This window comes from Camelina sativa, chromosome 13 (assembly GCF_030686135.1).
Source record: "Camelina sativa cultivar CO46 ecotype springtype chromosome 13, ASM3068613v1".
Classification (NCBI taxonomy): Eukaryota; Viridiplantae; Streptophyta; class Magnoliopsida; order Brassicales; family Brassicaceae; genus Camelina; species Camelina sativa.
The window spans coordinates 9012753-9031001 of NC_141892.1; the positions used below are offsets into that span (position 1 = coordinate 9012753).

Genomic DNA, 18249 nt, shown 5'->3' on the forward strand with positions numbered 1-18249 from the left:
AAGGCAATCTTGTGGGATTTGGGTCGATATGCCCGCTTCTACTAACCCTGATGGTATGTCTCTATTATTTGCTCTTCTCCAAATTTCTTCTTCTTGGATGGCTTTCTCTAGAGTATCTTGCGGAGATTCGGATGTATTTTCAAAAACTGTCTTGTTTCTTACCTTCCAAATATACCACATCATCCAAGGGAACGTCCTCAAGTTTTGATCACTTGCACCAAAGTCTCTACCACGCCCATATAGAAAATCGAGGTTGCTATATAGAGAAGATGAAGGGAACACCATAGGATGGGAAGGGATTGTCGATAAGGCCCATACTTGACGTGCAAGAGGGCCTATTTTAGTATTTTTCCATAAAATTGCCATTTCAATTCCTCGATAAACTAATCTTGAGAAAATCCTAAAGATCAACAAACAGTATACAAGAAGAAGAGAAAAAGCACAAAAACTAAAAAAACCCTACTGCTCCCTTCTCTCTCTCAACTCAGCCGCCGGAAGAAAATTTGCAGATCTGGGGTTGGAATGCGGTGGCTTCCTTAGCACCGGTTCTAGCCCCCCCCTCTTTGTTTAGATTTCGTCCTTGATCTCTCTTTTCTAGTTTATGGTGGTGTTGTTTGGAGGCTCTTCTTGTCGAATCGAATCAGATTTTGGAGGCTCTTCTTGTTCTCTCTTTCGCCGGTGACCGATGTCTCTCGATGGGTTTGAGTTCTCTCTGCTTTGCTGCTTAGTCTTTGTTTTTATCTCTGTTCCCGTGGCGTGGTAAGCTTGGCTGGTAGTTGTGGATCTGGTTGTCTTTTTTGTGGTGTTCTCATTTGATGTTCATTTACATTGGAAGAAGTTTGGTTCGTTTTAGCTGGTTGATTAAATTGTGGCTTCTCCGTGCTGTTTGGAGAAGTCATTTTCCAGTTCTCTGGTTGGTATCGGCTACGTTCCAGCCGATCCGCAGGGTTGAGCTTCTGTGTCGACGGCTTAGTTTTAGATCCTTTGTGAAGAGGAAGCAGATTGAAGGAGGGAAGTCATTGATTGTGAGTTGCTGTTGTGGTCAGAGATGTGTCCCGTTTCTCTTAGCGGGTTAGTCTAGGTTGTGGTTTAGTTTGGGCGGTGACACTCGAAGTTGGTGGCTTTGCAGTGGCGGACTCGTTTCGCTTCTTCTGGTAGGGTTTTGTTTGTGTAGTTGGTATCTGTGTGGCTTCAACCGATGGTTTCAGGTTGCAAAGAGAAGTTAGTGGTTTGTGTCTTCTCTCAAATTCACCTTCTCTGTTGGTTTGTACCCAATCCTTAGTTCTTCTGCTCTATTAGGTCTCTTGGCTAGTCAGTGTTTGCGTTATATGCTAGGTTTCGTTCCTTCTGCTTGTCATCCGGATGGTATTTTGTTGCTAGCCATCTACTAGCTCTTTGAGCTCTAGGCTTAGTAGTGGAATCGCCTTTCAGCTGTTCTCTTGCGAGGAGGTCACCAGTTTTGATTCTGTAGATGGTTATAGCTGGGTCGACGAGGGTCCGCGTGTAAGAGCTGTTAGGCTTCTTTGGCTTGTCTCAGGCCGAATCTCAAGGAATTCTTCTTTGTCCCTAGTTTGGCTCGCTTTCTCTCGACTGGTTTTGTGTGAATGGATGGTTGTGGCTTCTGTTTCTCTGATGTCGTTCGAGCTTGCTTTCATTCCTGCTAGTGCTGATGATGGTTTGTCGACGGTGTGCTATCATGGTTTATAGCACTTCCGGTCTTATCGGTACTCTCCGACTCTTACAGGTTCTATGGGAAGGCTTAGTGAGTCTCTTTCTAGTTGAGTATGGCAGTTTTAGTACTTTGGTTTTCGTTTTTTCCTTAGTGACTTGTGTTTCTAGGTTGTTAGTCTTTCTATCTATGTTCCGGGAAGTGTGTAACTTGCCGGCTTATACTTCCCTTGTTTGGGTTTATGCTTCCCTTGTTTGGGCTTAGTCTTAGGTGATTTCAATATCTTCACCTTTTTTTATTCAACAGATATAATTTCTTTTCAGTTTCTAATATAAAACCAGATGACAAAAAAAAAAAAAAAAAAAAAAAAATCCTAAAGAACCTTAGAATACATTATCAAACAAAAAAACGGAATGAATCATTTACAAGGTCTTAGTAGATGGTAATGACCAAGAATGTGTAAACGCCTTTTGATTAGTCTCAGTGAAGTTTCTTAACATGCTTTTGTGAGGAGGATTCATATCGTCTGAAGAGAGGTGAGAATCGATGGCGCTGTATGATTTTGACGAGGACAAAGGTGTTTGCAGCAAGAAATAGCAAACTCGCCGCCCAAAGCTGTAAGAAGACGTTAAGGCCCTTGAACTCGAGCATGTATCCCCATAAAAGCCAATGTGTCTGAGCTCCAATCCAGAGAATGATGCATAACAAGCCTTCCAATTTCAGCTTCATACGGCTCCATGGTAGAATCAGGGGTAGCAGGCAATAGAACCACACAAAGTATTGAGCGGTTATCACCTAGAAAGACAAATGGAAATATTAGATCATAACGAGAAGGTTTTATATAGCACAATATGGACAAAACAGAGTGATGCATTATGTACCTTATTGAAAGCCACAAATGCAACGGTTTGGAGAAAGATGCAGAACACTAGATCCTGCCAAAAGCAGGAGACTAGAGCAAACTGTACTGTAAACTGAGGTAAGAACGAGATAAGCTTCTCCACAGCTGAAAACTGGCGCTCATAGTGAAGATATATGTGATAAAAGTAGATGGAGAAGTTGTGCCTTGGATCTGTACGAGTCAGGTGATATAAGAGAGCTTCGTGTAGGAACTCGTGTCCATAGAAATAAAATGAAACAGCATTGCAAGCTAGAAAAACTCCCCCCGATATCAAAGCAAACATGATTCTCTCCCTGGAAAATAAACTTTTCAAGGCAGTCAAGAGATTGAAAAGGATTGTTTTTTTCTCTGTGTTGCTGGTAGGTGTCTTGGTCTGACCGGTATTCCAATCCTCAAGTGGTGGCTTTTGATCAGATCTAAATACTTGAGAATCGAGAACTAAAATGATCGGTAAAGCATAGATAATAGGATAGACCCTGAAATGCACAACAAGCCCGTACCAAAATGCAGCTTGAGCCAATTTGCCTACACAACATAACATAACGTTGTTATTGTGCCATTCGTGTCTGTCTCTGTGAACCGTGAAGAACGATGAACACAAGTACAGTTGCAAACCAAAACCACAGAGAATAAAATAGAAAAACAAGTTTACTTAGGGTTTTGATACAGGATCCCAAAACTCTCCAAAAGCCTAAAAGAAGTCTCCAAACCAATTCCCAAATACTCAACATTCCTTAATCTGTTACTCTCTGTCTTAAAACAGTTCATAAAGAAGACCTTATCCATCAACTTGTAAGAGAGAAGGTAAATCAACCCTATTACATCTCTCTTATAAGACTTCTCTTTTGCAGCATGTCAACCACATCTAGTACATTTCTTCTACTTTTTTAAAGTCTTGTTATTATAACCTAATGTGAAAGATACACACATCTGAATTGCATTGATATATAAACTTGTTCATGGAACTCAATTCAGGGGATCAAAGCATAAAAGCAGCAAGCTTAGTAAAACTCTACAGAGAAAAACATTCACTTGAGTTATACTAGTTTCAAAGTAAGTGTCTACCTTGCATAAGAGAGATGATGATCCATAATATCATGGCACAAACGAGGGGTTCACAGTTCCCTCTGGTTCCAATAGTGAATGTAAACGGATTGAAAAGCCAAACCATTACAGAATATGTACATATCTTCTCAGGCACCTTACGTTCTTTCAAAATAGTATGGATAAACCAGCCTACCAACAAATCTGAAACACGAAAATTAAAATTAGAACGACCAAAGAACTAATCAATTGAACAAAAAAGGTTGAAACTTTCTACAAATTTTCCTTCTGGTATTACATAATAAACAAAAGAAGGATGAGATAACTCCAAGAAATTTGCATACCAGAAGCTGAGAAGAGGAACTTTCCAAATGACCGATGAAAGAAGGAATGAGGAGTCAGGAGAAGGGCGAGCAAAGGCGAGTAACGGTAAGTGGTTCTCTTGTAAGGAGATTCACCAGATGCCATCAACGAAGCAGCATCAGAAAAAACAATGTAATCAACATCAGTGTACCGGACCTCCATGTGAGCATCTTGCCATTCTCCATAGACAATCAAGAAGACTCGCAAAAACATGGAGAATACGAGCAGAGACCGGAAACTCATCCCTACATAATCAGAATTCAAAACCCCCAAATTTTGAAGTGCCATAGAAGAAGCAACAATGTCAAAGTTCAACAGCTCCACGATCGTAGTATGCAATTACTAACTTAATCTATCGGACTAATTAAAAAGAGATTGGTGTGATTCAATGCATCTTTAAGCTTATTACAGATCCTAAAAAGAGAAAGGGAACACTTAGAGGAACGAAGTATACATACATTTAGGTGGTTCATCATCAGTGTTCTCTGAACCACGAGACATATTGTGATCTTCTGAATCTTCAAACCTTGACTCGTACAAGTCTCAATCGCATCCCTTTTATAAGTAAACGTCGTTCTCTTAGGTCCTTGAAATTTTAAGTTCTTCGAGGCGTTTTACGGTAATGATTGAAGTCGCCGGTGTATGCTTCTCCTCCCGGAGATCTCCGATCCAACCTAAAAAAAACAGAACACTGACTGCCAAAAAAGGTTTTGAACTGTTCTGTAAAATGGTTTATTCTGGTTTACGTTTGGTTTCCGGTTTAAATTTGATTTTTTCGGTTTATTTTCCGGTTTAGATAATATCGGGAAGAACATTTTGGATTGCAAGTGAAATTTGGAACTCAAAACAATTTTTTTTTTTACATCAACACAACAACATAAAGCAAACCACACACTCACTCCACACCGAAACAATGAGATCAACACAAAAACACAAACAAGATTACATATTGCACAAAAGCTGAAACACACTAAAGGACTCAACCTTATTATACAAGTTTAGGATTTAGCCCTCTTGACTTCCTCGTCTTCCCCACAAACAGATCCTTGGACTTGATCAAACCAGGGAGGCAACCAACAACTGTCACAAACGGAAACTGAGCCACCGAGTCTTTTCTACCTAAAGATACAATAGCCAACTCTGAACCGGGCTTGTAAGTTGACATCTTCTTCTTTTTCCCACCCGACATCATCATTACCTTTATGTTCTTCACAACCACATTAGCATGACTCTCTGCTATATATCCTTGTTTCATCTCCTGTAATTAAGAATCATATAATCAAAACAAGACTCTAACCAAGAAAAATACTATGTAAAAACTGTACTTACCGGGATATTAGTGATATCTCCAATGGCAAATACATTGCTTCGACCCCTAATCCGCAAGTACTCATCAACCATGACCCTACCTTTACCATCCAAACTGTCTTTCAAAACAGTTCCATTGAGCCATTGTGAAGACAAAGGTTTCCCAACGCAGAGAAAATGACAATCAGCGTGTATAGTTTCTCCTCCTGACGTCCGGTACATTTTGTTTCCATCTGAAGCTGAACTCAAATCCACAGATTGGTTCAATATCACTTCCACTTTCTTTGATTCTAACCAGTCAGATGCTTTGTCAGAAGCTTTTTGTCCAACAAATTCAAGCAACCTTGGTCCTTTGTGCACCAGAGTGACCTTCTTCTCTGGGAAATCAACCGCGATCTCGGCAGCTAGCTCCACACCAGATGGACCTCCACCAACAATCAGAACTGATTTAGAAGATTTGATCTTTTCATATTCTGCAACCAAATAGACATAAATCACGAATGTGAGGATAACATCATCGCTCACAATCTCAATACCAACAGAAATCACAAATGCGAGGATTAAGAAGAGTCATACCAGCTTGGTAATGTGACAGCTTCTCTTGTCTAGTTTTAGGGAACAAGTCATTGTGACCTGTAGCAATCACAAGATAGTCATAGCCAATGACAGATCCATCTTCAGTCATAACATCACTATTTGTGATATTGATCGCCGGAGAAGTTACAACACGGCCTTGTTTCAAGTAACTCTTGTGGTTAATAACTGTTCTCTCAGCAAACTTAGGCTCCACCATTGATCTCAAACTTGCCCATGTAATCTCAAAATACTCCTTCCTGGTCTCAACACAAGTTTTGAGCTTTAAAACCAAAACGAAGGAAAACTAACAATTTGGTGAAAGAAACTTACGGATCGATGAGGGTTACGTCAGCATCGAACTGAAGCAATTTCGCGGCGAGTGAACCGGCGATTCCGCCGCCGATCACCACCACTCTCTTTCCTTGACTAGACCCAGATGCAATCCCTTCCATTTTTACCGAATTAAGCTCCGAATGTTCAAATGTTCTTCGTTAGGTTTCTTCTTCCAAATCAATTTGAAGATTCCGATATATATATATAAGAGAGAAGCGTTGGAGAAAGGTTGTCAGAGAGGTAAAGGAATTTGTGATTGACGTGTCTAATGACTTCACACTTGAGATACCTGAACCTGAAGAAGAAGAAGAATCATGTCAAGCTTCCTTTTAAAGCTTACATCATCGAATACGTCAATGGCGGAAGAAAGCAAATTTTTCAATTTCTTTTTTGTTCCTAAAAGAAAGGGGCTTTGGGTTTTAAATATTGGGCCGATTACACCAAATCCATTTAGTCATATAATATAACTCTCTTTTCTTTCGATCGAGAATGAATGTTTACCTTTTAATTTGGTTACCTACGTGTAATTCGCGTTTACTGTTGTTCATATGAAATCTGTCTACATAGTGATGTTTGTTTGAGGATTTAACTTTCGATTTCACAGCTGATTGGAGGATTTAACCAAATCTCTCTACATAATGGAAGTAATTATAATTATAATATAACTTTCGATTTCACAGCTGATTGGAGGATTGGCTTCACACCGGGGATGGGATCGTTGCTTGGAAATGTGAGTACGATGATTTCCACAAAGACTTGGCTTAATTCTCTCAGATCTTACGATGAATCATATATGATCTCTATTTCTTCGCTTTAGGGTTATTGTTATTTTATTTTTCCGGAACATTAATTTTGTTTTATTTTATTTTTAAAATTTGATAAAATAATATGAGGATTTTTAAAAAGGACTAAAATACCTTTTTATATTGATCATTTTTAAAAATACCCATTTTTTATGTATAAAATCACTAAACTCCAAACTCCAAATACTAAACTCTAACCCTTCAAAACTATATCCTAAATATAAAATATAAAATCCAAACCTAAACAAAAATTCTAAACATTAATTTAACTTATTGGAATTATGTAAAAGAAAGTAAAAATGAAAATGTTCAAAAAAAGGTATTTTTTTTTGAAAAAGGATATTCCAAAAAAAGTATTTTTAACAAATTCTTAAGTAATATGAGATATTATAAGAACATGATTATAATCCAATTTATAATTTTTTTCTATTCCATTTTTTCACATCTATATATGTATACATTTTTGAAGTACATTTTGTATTTTACCCTTTTAGTTATGGTTATTTTTTTTTTTTTTCAACTTTAGTCTTTAGTGTGATATTTACATACCTAATAAATATTATTTCCACAATCATTTAAATATAGCAAACAGAAACTAATAAACTCTAGACAATATAGCCAATGGAAACTAATTAATAATAAAAAACTGAAATCAAATCTACATTTCCTATTCTTATTATACATTAACTCGATATAGTATAGAATATGGAAAATAATTACTATACATATGGAACAACTTAGTGAAATATTTGTTGCCTTAATCATAAACCTGTTGCATTAATTCAAAATTGTCATATACATTTTTAGATTTTTTGCTTGCTCACCAATATTTTCTCGATCTCGTAGCACATCTAATTTTACCATCTTCAAAGAACTATATAAATAACGTCTCAATAGCAATACAAAAATGCTTCAATTCATACACAACTTAGTATTTCAACTGACGAAGTAATCTTCCCGGTTGAGACACTTGATTTGGTGTGTTAGCGATAAAAAGGTGCACACTTATTCCTTTATTAGTTTTTTGGTACAAAATGTTTATGCTTTCTTTATTTCATCTTTAATACCTATTCTTTTTTATCTTAGGTGGTTTAAAATCCATTTATTTGAAAAAAAAAGATTTGGTTTCACGACACGTGAACATGCAATCTTCCGGTTAGTGAATAACTAAATGTTTTTGTTTGATTTATTTCATATCGACACTATTTTATTTTGACTCAGTGTAGTTATGTCACAAATAAATGTTGAGAAAGAAACCAAATCTGAGTTTAGCTCACGCTGAGCTTCTCAGCTTTCTAAGTATCCTCTTTATATTTATTATTGAATATATACTATCCTCTTGACTTATCAAGCTTTTTAGTTTTTGGTATACCCCAGGTTTTTGCTTTGATCCATTTGTATATTTTTCAAACGATTAATTAAATTAAAGGGGTTGATGTTGAGGCTACAGAGGAGGAAAATATATAGGAGGAGAAGAGAAGAAAGAGATGAGTTTGGTGGAGTTGTTCATCATTTTTGTTAAATGATGATTGTTTAATTGATTCCAAAGTGGCTATTAAATGCTCTATGTACTTTGTAATGATTTAGTAGAGTAATATGTGAGCATGACAATCATGTAATTTATATGTAATTTAGGATTTTTCCTGTAAATTGATTCATATTTTATTGTATATATATAATGGGTTGAATCTAAAAACAGTAATTTAATACTGAAAAAGCTGTAAAAATATAACCATTAAACTATATAAAAAAGAAATTTTGTCTATAAATATATCTATTTTTAAGCTGATTTAATTATGACTGTAAAAAGTAAATCATCTTGTGTGGTATACGGGTGAAATCCTAGTATTAACATTCAAAATAAAAATATACAATATTAAACACAAAAAGAAAAACAAATAAAATTAAAAAAATTAATTAAAAAATTGTTCTGCGGTGTACTGCATGTTAAAATCTAATATTTAAAAAAAAACAGAGACGAATTCAAGCATATAAAAATTGTTCAAGCAATTATTAAATAGACAAAATCCTCATACCCCATTTTCCCTTCAACTTTGCTAGTGAACTTCCGAGTAATCTGACTAGAAATTAATCTAACCATACATCCGAGAAAATACCCGTCAGATTAATCTTTTGAACTATAACTATGTTCATATATATATTTTTTTGAACAAAATAAACCTTACTTTCATTTAAAGGGTGAAAGTTTTAGAAGCAAAGCTTAATAAAGAAAAATATATGATAAAGATGAAGATAGATAATCGACAAACATGTTCAAGAGGTGTTAGAGATTTGAGCAAAGAAGCATCAAACCGCAAGCTAACTCTAGGGTAGTCGACGCCACATTCGCTGATACAGTGGAAGGGTGGTAAATTGTCCTTATCAAAATTACATTGGGATGTTGAGAGGATTTTCATAGCCAAGAGACTAGATGGCTTGATCTGCTCATTGGCAGGAGGAGGGTGAAAGGAGGGTTAAGGTCGGGCATGACTTACTTGAGGAGGTTTTGGTAACCATATTCCATTGAGCGATGGTCATAATTCTGATACTCATCAGACTTTGGCAATGGGGGACACACTTCTTGACATTGATGAATTGTACTTGGGAATATTCAGGCTGCCTGGAAGGTGTGGAGAGAAGAATGGGAAGGTGTTCGTAACCTTCTCTTCTTGGAGAGAAGATCATAATGTCAATTTTCCTATATCTTCCGGATTCAGCACAAATAAAGCAGCAATGGACTTGAGATAGTTCAACAAGGAACATCTGAAACAAAGATGTTAGATCCAAGAGGATGCAGTAACCATCGCTTGGTTGAGACGAGGTCATAATGCCGATCCTCATCAATCTTTGGTAGTCAAAGGTAAGGACCCTAAACAGATCTAGAGGCAAGGTTCTCAAACAAACTTCGCAACAACAAAGTATACATGGGTGATTATGTTCCAATTGCAGACTTTGGACATTTGATTCCATGAATCGGCACAAGGGTATGCTACATGAAGGCAGACGAGGGTTTCGGACAAACCTGGGTCTATGAGGTGGGTCAAGAGGCCTTGGCAAGATCTTGCACCGCTCCAGCGTTAACTCAGAGCTCCTGTCCAACTGCAGCCAAGCCAAACACTTGGTGAGGGGATCTGGATCCAAGGAGCAGAGAGATGAAAAGATTGACTTCGAGGGAGGCACATGACAAAGACGATACACAAGGTTGCATAGGCGTTCTGAGATCTCAGATTTGGCTATGAAAGGCTGGGACCTTTGAGAATCACCTCACTGAAAGGAACCACCAGGAGAGACGTAGGGAGGGGGAGGGAATGAAGCTGAAGCATAGCCGGATTTACTGAGTGGAGACACGGTGAACCTCCGGTTCCTTCACCGTCGAAACAAATGGAACTGAGACTTAAGTAGAAGAGAATAACATGGGGATTAAGAATCAGCTTCCCAGCGACGCCGATCGGAATCGACGCCGCCAGGGAAGGAGACATCGGAGATTGTGCCAAAGAGATAAGCGGCTAGGCCAAATTCAAAAAAAAAATAACCTAAGTATGTATATCAAACTAAATAAATTGTAACGATGCTAATATTTGATCAGTTCTTTGTTCACATAGAGAAGAACATGGGGATGAAAAATTAGCTTCCCAGCGACGCCGATCGGAATCAACGCCGCCAGGGAAGGAGACATCGGAGATTGTGCCGAAGAGAGAAGCGGCTAGGCCGAACTCAAAAAAAAATAAAATAATAACCTAAGTATATCAAGCTAAAGAAATTGTGACTTTGTTAATATTTGATAAGTTCTTTGTTCACATTTTCAAAGTATCTCTCTCTCTCTCTCTCGAGTTCCTATCCCAACGAAGAGTTCGCCCTAGCCGTTGACAACCTTTAGTTCTCTGTTTGCCCACTCTGGTGGCCGGCGCTCCTCGCCGCTGCCATAAGAGGGTACCTATGACACCCTGGTTTCAGAGAGTTGCAAAGAGGTTTAAAAGAATTGATTTGACCACCTATGTCACCAAAGTGCACTTATCTTTTTTTGTTAAGCGTCCTGAAAGGACTCCACAATTAAGCGTGCTTATGTTAGAGTAGTCTCAGGATGGGTGACCTTCCGGGAAGTGACTGTCGGAACTGTGCGAGTCAGGAAAAAATGCAGGGAAAGATCATGTGGTGATTTGTAGGGACGGTAACAAGTATTTGAAACCTCCCGGACGTAGCAAACCTACCGTCGGATATGGATGGGCTCACAGGCCTAGTGAGAGGACGTAAGGCCCATGGATTGGGATTGGACGTAGGGTCCTCAGTCTCTCTCTTGCTGTCATTTTTAGTTTCTTTCAAGTTCTTTGGTTAGTCTTTTAAGTAGCTGTTTGGCCTTGGATTGGGGAATCTTTTGGTTTTGCTTTGATTTTTGATTTGGGTTTGTGGAGGCGGTTGGCAATGTCAATTTGCAGAGAAGATGCTAGCAATTCTGGATCTGGTAGATCTACAACATGGCTTGAGGAATAAGTTATCTTCTTTGCTTGGTCCTTTCCATGTGTTCTTTCGTTCATGTGATGTTCGATTTGAAGCCTTTAGTGTTGTGTGGCTGTGTTTGTGTTACCGCCCAACCTTTACCTTCCTATCACCCTTGTTTATCTCGTCTTACCTTTGATTCCCAGAAAGCCATTAGTGTTGTTCTCATCTTGATACGAGGTGGTGGTTGTTATTGTTGGATTGGCCATGGGCATCCTTGGTAAAACTCAGCTACAAGAGTTTCAGAAGAAAAAACCTTGCGTTTTGAGACTAGTTTATTTTGTAAAGGCTCAGCCTAGTTTGCCTTTGTTTTTAGTTCTTCGGTTCGTCCTCTTTTCAAAGTTAAAATTATTTGCTTTGTTGTTTGTTTTTTTGTTGGTGTCACTTATGATTTTGGGGAAATCTACTCGTCCACCGGCTATGTTTTCCTTTTTGGACGTTAGACTCCGGGAAAATATTATCTTCCACCGACTTAAGTTGTATTTCACAATGTATTCCACCTAGTTTATCAATATTACCAGATGACAGATGACAAGAAAAAAAAGAGGAAAAAGAATTTTATCGAGTTGCGTGTTCAACATAAAGTAAGATTCAACTCTAGTCAGGTTTAAACTCCAGTCGCGAGTAACCTGACTAGACATTTATCCCACAAGCTTTTTTTTTTCTTCTTTTGTCAATCAAAATGAGCCAAAAATAGGGAAAATTGATTACATAAAAAGGATTAGATAAATACTTTACAGGTCAAATTTTTTGTTTTAACTTTAGATTAACGGAAGACCAAAATTAAAGAAAATGACAAAATTTCTCTTTATCTCACAAGCTTTCATTTATAGTTTAAAGGGATTATAAAATTTTCCCGTAAAAATAAAAGAATTTAAATTTAAAATTCTAAACACATAAAATCAAAAATAGTATATTTGAATTATGGTACAATTTCGGAAACTACAAATCAAAATCTTTTAAAAGATTTCAGAAGAGGTTGGTACTTGAAATCACATTAAAATCAGAAGAGGTTAATTCTTCAGAAGAGGTTAAAATCACATTAAAAAATCACATTAAAAAAGATTTCAGAAGAGGTTAAAATCACATTGAAAAAGAGGTTGGTACTTGAAATTTCATATTTCAAATTGGAATAAAACAATGAAATCGTGGAAGTTATTTGAGCGAGTTGTCAAAATATTTAGAGGTCCTACTTTATATGTGAGATTTGATTTTGAGAGAGTGTTTTTTTTTTCTTGCAAATTAATCTGAAGTTTAGAATTGTGACATCCCGGTTTCAGAGACTTGCGGAAAGGTTTAAAAAAATTGATTTGGCCACTTATATCACCAAAGTGCAGTTATCTTTTCGGTCAAAGATCCTGAGAGAATTCCACAGTTAAGCGTGCTTATGCTGGAGTAGTTTTAGGATGGGTGACCTTCCGGGAAGTGACTGACGAAACTGTGCGAGTGAGGACAAAAACACAGGGAAAAATTATGTGGTGATTTGTTGGGACGATAACAAGTCTTTAAAGCCTTCCGGACGTAGCAAACCGGCAGTCAGACATGGATGGGCTCACGGATCTAGTGAGAGGACTTGAAGCCCATTAAAAAAGGTGGGTCTATGGACTGGGATTGTACATGTGACCTACTAAGAGGTGGCAATCCGGGTGTTACAAGAATGTTGAATGTAGAATGATCCAGTGTGTTCTCGAGTGATAAAATTAAAATTTTTCTATCGTTGGTATAGTGTAAAATTGTCAAAATATAGAAAATCCGAATGTTGCACATCAGATACATTGATTACCATTTATAATACGATTAGATCAAAATTGATATGCTTATAAATTTATAATACATAGGAGATGACTAAACAATTAATAGGAATTGTTTGTTTACAAATAGATAATTTCATATCTAGATTTGTATCTATACTAGTACTTTTGCAGCATTTTTTGCTCAAAAGTATATTTTTGGAAACATTTACCATTGAATACCATTAAATGCTTATATTCATATCCAAACAAGTTTAGTTAATTCTCTCTACTATCCTTATAACCAAACACAATGAAAATGTTTTAAATATGCATATATAATGTTCTACAATTAATATAGATATCTAGAAGATTTATTCCAGATTAAAAAAATATTCTCCTATCATCTCCTTTTGATTTTAAATTTTAAATGTAGTGAATTATCATGTAATAAATAAAGTTAATAAAAATGTAATTTTTCTTCATATATTGTGATCACGCGCTCCAGTGTATGTGTATATGTATGTTAAACATACACTTTTTATATTAATAGAGTTGGTTACCGGAGCATGTGATCGTCTCTCTTGGGGTGAAACTGCCGATGGTATTTTTACGGTGAAGTCAGCATACTCTTTATCGGTACAGAATCACCAGCCCCGGCAGGATATGTCGAAGTTTTATGATCGGATTTGGCAGGTTCTTAGTCCTGAAAGAGTGCGGTCGTTTCTCTGGTTAGTGGGGCAGCAGGTTATAATGACGAACGTTGAACGCTTTCGACGACATCTGGGAGATACTAGCATTTGTCAGGTCTGTAAAGGGAGTGAAGAAACAACCATGCATGTGTTACGTGATTGTCCCTCGATTGCAGGCTTATGGAGACGAATTGTGCCTGCACGTCAACGACAACAGTTTTTCAGTGATACGTTACTTGTCTGGTTGTACAGGAACTTAACTTTGAAAAATACGGCTACTGCGTATGCTTGGTCCACCATATTTGCCTTGGTTGCCTGGTGGGGGTAAAAGTGGAAGTGGAGATGTGGGTATGTGTTTGGTGAAGTTGGGAAATGTCAAGACAAAGTAAAGTTTCTCAAGGATTTGGCTATTGAAGTAACTCAAATACATAGGCGCCATAATGTAAGGGATAGAGTGGGGGATCGAGTTCTGAATATGGTTAAATGGCATAAGCCAATGGAGGGATGGATCAAACTGAACACGGACGGTGCTTCTCGCGGTAACCCGAGGTTAGCTCCGGCTGGAGGTGCTCTGCGGGACTCGACAGGTCAATGGTGTGGAGGTTTTGCTTTTTATATTGGTATTTGTTCAACACCTTTGGCAGAATTTTGGGGGGTGTACTATGGACTTCATATTGCATGGGGGAAGGGAGTAGTACGCTTGGACTTGGAAGTTGATTCGGAGTTAGTTGTCTGTTTTTTGCAGGCAGGGGTTAGTGAGGCTCACTCGTTGTCGTTCATGGTAAGGCTTTATATCTTGGGACCGGATAGTCCGCATTTCACACATTTATAGGAAAGCTAACCGTCTTGCTAACGGGTTAGCCAACTATGCTTTTACTTTGCCTTTAGGTTTGCATTAGACTCTGTGCCAATTGTTGTTGAGACGATTATTGAGGATGATATCCGCGGAACTGCGTTTCCAAGGCATGTTCGTTTGTAGTTCTGTTTTTTCAGTTTAATAAATTACAGGGAGGCTTGACTCCTTGTCCATTACCAAAAAAACGTACATATATAGTAAATTATAAAATTTTAAAATTTTATAATTTATAACTGATATATCTAAACTTAATAAAAAATAAAATTATGAATATTTAAACATATTAAATTTTCAAAATCACAAAAACGAGTTATATTATATGATAGGTTATATGACATGACATGATTGAATTGATAATATAAAAAAATAAAATATAATTAATATGATATTCAATAAGGTTAAATCTTCACTTACTATTTTAACAACACCAATATAAAATATGTCTAATCAAACTGATTTAATTTAGATTGTAAAATTATGGTGCGGTATATCGCAGATTATATACTAAATCACTAAAATTAACAAAAAATTAGATTAAAAAAATCTATACTAATAAAAAGTAGAAGTACTAATAAAAAGTAGAAGTTATAAGCTCCTAAAGGCGTCCACCTAGGATTTTAAACCACCAATAGGGATTAGACACTTCACTAATTAACTTTTTAAAAATTTCCAGAATTTTCTTTATTAAGAATTATTTTAAACAACCTATCAAGATTTGACATGTCATTCATTAACATTTTTTAAATTTACAGAATTTTTTAGAGAAAGGAAAATTTTAAATTTATGGAAATAAAAGAACTGTGTACAATATCCCACATCGGCTAGAAAATTTTTATACAATGATTCAGAACAAGTATAAATAAGATTAATATGCTTCCAACAACGAATAAGCAGGAAAAATTTATTTATTAGGCGTCCAAGTTTAAAAGTATATTCGGTTTCATCCAGTTTTTTATTTAATCAAATTAAAACTTTAAAAAGCGTCAAAAAAGTATATTATAATATTTAAAAATTTTAAAAGTGTGAATATTATAAATATTGAAACTTCTAAAAATTCTTAGCTTTTAAAAAGTTTTTAAATATTATAATTTTTAAATTTTAAAAGGTTAAAAATTATAAATATTGAAATTTTTTAAAAGGTTCAAAATTTATATTTCGAAACCTTTTAAAAGTTTAAAATATTATAAGTATTTATGTAAAACATAAATTATATTATTTATATACGTTCGTGTTTTTTATTTTTTACGAGCTGTAAAACATATTTTTATGTATGATTTTATAGATGAGTTGATATTCTTTCATTAATTTTTTATTTTTTTCTTATTTTTTATTTTTATGAGAAAAGAAATGATTTTGTTCTTGGAGTTTGATGGATTAACAAGTTGTGTGGTAGTCTAAAAAATGGTTTTTTAGTGGAAGAATGTGAAGAAGTTGACGAGGAAAAAGAAGAAAAAAAGTATATCGAAGAACCAGACGGTAAAAGTAATGATGACGATTACCACAAAATTTGACAATAGAAATGACAAAAAAGAATATGAAGAATAAGAAAACATTGAATAAAACACACAAAAACATAGGTGGTAGCGATCAATTAAATATGAAAAAAAGTTAAATTCATGATGATAAAATTGTTTTGTTTTTCTGGTGGTCAAAGAATGGTTTAGGATATATGAGGTTATCAGTTTAATTCTCCTCGCCGGGATGTCGAGTTAAATTCATGATGTTTTTTTTTCAGATTTGATTTTATAACACAACTGATTTTTATATTTCAAAAAAATGTGTATTTGAAATTTAACTTTTTTCTTAATACTAATTTAAATTTTTTATAAGATAATATTTTACTACCGTCCTTAATCATATATAGTTTTCATCAAAATATATTAAATATATCCACGTGTAGCGTGAGTTCAAAACCTAGTTATTAAAATAATACATTAACAAATAATATAAATAATAACTTGTTTCGCGGTATATCGCTGGTTATAATTTGTTTTGGAAATTAATAATATCTCCAAAACATAATCTGAATCCTATCAACAAATTTTAAAGTAAAAAAAAAAAGTAAATAGGAGATCAAATCGAATTTACAGTATTTATTATCGATCTTATCAACACATAAATAAAATATTATATATATATCTTACACATATTCTTTCTTTTCGTCTCTATAATTACGTTAACAACAAGTCTTTTTTTCCTCTCCAAACTTAAACACACGTAAAAACAGAGAGAACAAAAAAATTAAGAATGGGTTACAAAACCAATTCTTACAACATGGCAGAAGAAGCAACTTTGCCGAAAACGCAAGATCGTGAACTCACCTGCAAAGAAGGTGGACTGGTATGCACAGGCTTTTGCGGCGGTATCTTCACCGTCATCGCCTTATTGGTGTATCTCTATAACTTCGTCGACAATGCTCCCTGCGACGCTAAATTCTCAATCCAATCCATTGCCCTATCCCCCTCCTCCGCTACATGGCATGTTGATTTCCTCGTCAAAAACCCTAGCTCTAGGTATCATATATATATATATATAGCTTCATTTATATATCAACCCTAGTTTTATTATATTGTCATATTAATATATATGGTCATATTGCAGGTATTCTATCCTCTACGGAAGCGATGAAACTGGGGTGAGGCTTGGTCCCTTAAACGCTGCCGTTTTAAATACTTCTAACGAACGTAAGTCTCCAAGTCACACGGCTTTCTCAGTGGATTTCGTTGCGGAGGGTAATCCAGACGTCGTTCTCGAACAATTAGATATTAAGTTAAGGGCAAAGCATAAAAATTACGGAGAGAGCGATAACGCAGGACATGTTGATATAAGGTGTCATAATCTAACCCGAAGCCATGAGAATGTTGAGAAGATTCATTGTCACTCTTCTTTCACAAAGTTGAAGATTTTATCAGGATATCATTACAGTGATAGTAATTAGCTAGGTGTTTCTCATCTTATACAATTCCTGTTTTTATTTTCTCTTTTTTTCTTTCGCTGTGTTTCCCTGATTATAACTACTATTACTCAAGATCTTTTTTCTTCCGAACAATTTTGCAAACTATATATTTTTTCTCTTAATTTGTTTACGATCTTATTTCATTCTCTTTAATATATATATATATATATATATATAATATATTTAAGTAAGATTATATAACCCACGCTATGAGAGGAGGGACAATACTAGAATTATCATGTTTTCAAATATTTACTACGTTAGATATTGTTAGCTCTTTTCACAAATTTAAACCGAAACTCCTAAAGACAAGGAGTGCCGTCTGTTCTAGCTTTGATGTTCCAACACAACCATATAAGATCCATGATCACTTTTGAAAAAATCCAGGCATTGTTTAACAAACCCAAGAGTATTAGAGGTAGCATGATTCAAAACACTAAACCCTATTTGAAATATTTTAATGGTTAAATAGTTCTATTTTTGAAAATTTATGGAATGTGAGCTATAATTATCCATAAAACTTG

The 18249-nt window shown here is 35.7% G+C and overlaps 3 protein-coding genes across 3 annotated transcripts; 1 reads left to right on the forward strand and 2 right to left on the reverse strand.

The window, feature by feature from the left end:
- Positions 1-1940: 1940 nt before the first annotated feature.
- On the reverse strand, positions 1941-4662 carry LOC104736224 (GPI mannosyltransferase 1). The gene is made up of 5 exons (XM_010456176.3): positions 4436-4662; positions 3959-4222; positions 3636-3818; positions 2551-3095; positions 1941-2464 (listed from the first exon to the last, which is right to left on the reverse strand). The coding sequence occupies exons 1-5, from the start codon at positions 4476-4478 to the stop codon at positions 2150-2152; spliced, it is 1350 nt and encodes a 449-aa protein (XP_010454478.2). The 5' UTR covers positions 4479-4662; the 3' UTR covers positions 1941-2149.
- A 148-nt stretch (positions 4663-4810) lies between these two features.
- On the reverse strand, positions 4811-6957 carry LOC104736225 (uncharacterized). The gene is made up of 4 exons (XM_010456177.3): positions 6192-6957; positions 5862-6118; positions 5307-5758; positions 4811-5235 (listed from the first exon to the last, which is right to left on the reverse strand). Exons 1-4 carry the CDS (start codon positions 6311-6313, stop codon positions 4966-4968), a joined length of 1101 nt encoding a protein of 366 aa, XP_010454479.2. The 5' UTR covers positions 6314-6957; the 3' UTR covers positions 4811-4965.
- Positions 6958-16969: 10012 nt separating this feature from the next.
- LOC104738088 (uncharacterized) lies at positions 16970-17799 on the forward strand. Its single transcript, XM_010458324.3, has 2 exons — positions 16970-17282; positions 17371-17799. The coding sequence occupies exons 1-2, from the start codon at positions 17017-17019 to the stop codon at positions 17705-17707; spliced, it is 603 nt and encodes a 200-aa protein (XP_010456626.3). The 5' UTR covers positions 16970-17016; the 3' UTR covers positions 17708-17799.
- The last annotated feature ends 450 nt before the right edge of the window (positions 17800-18249 follow it).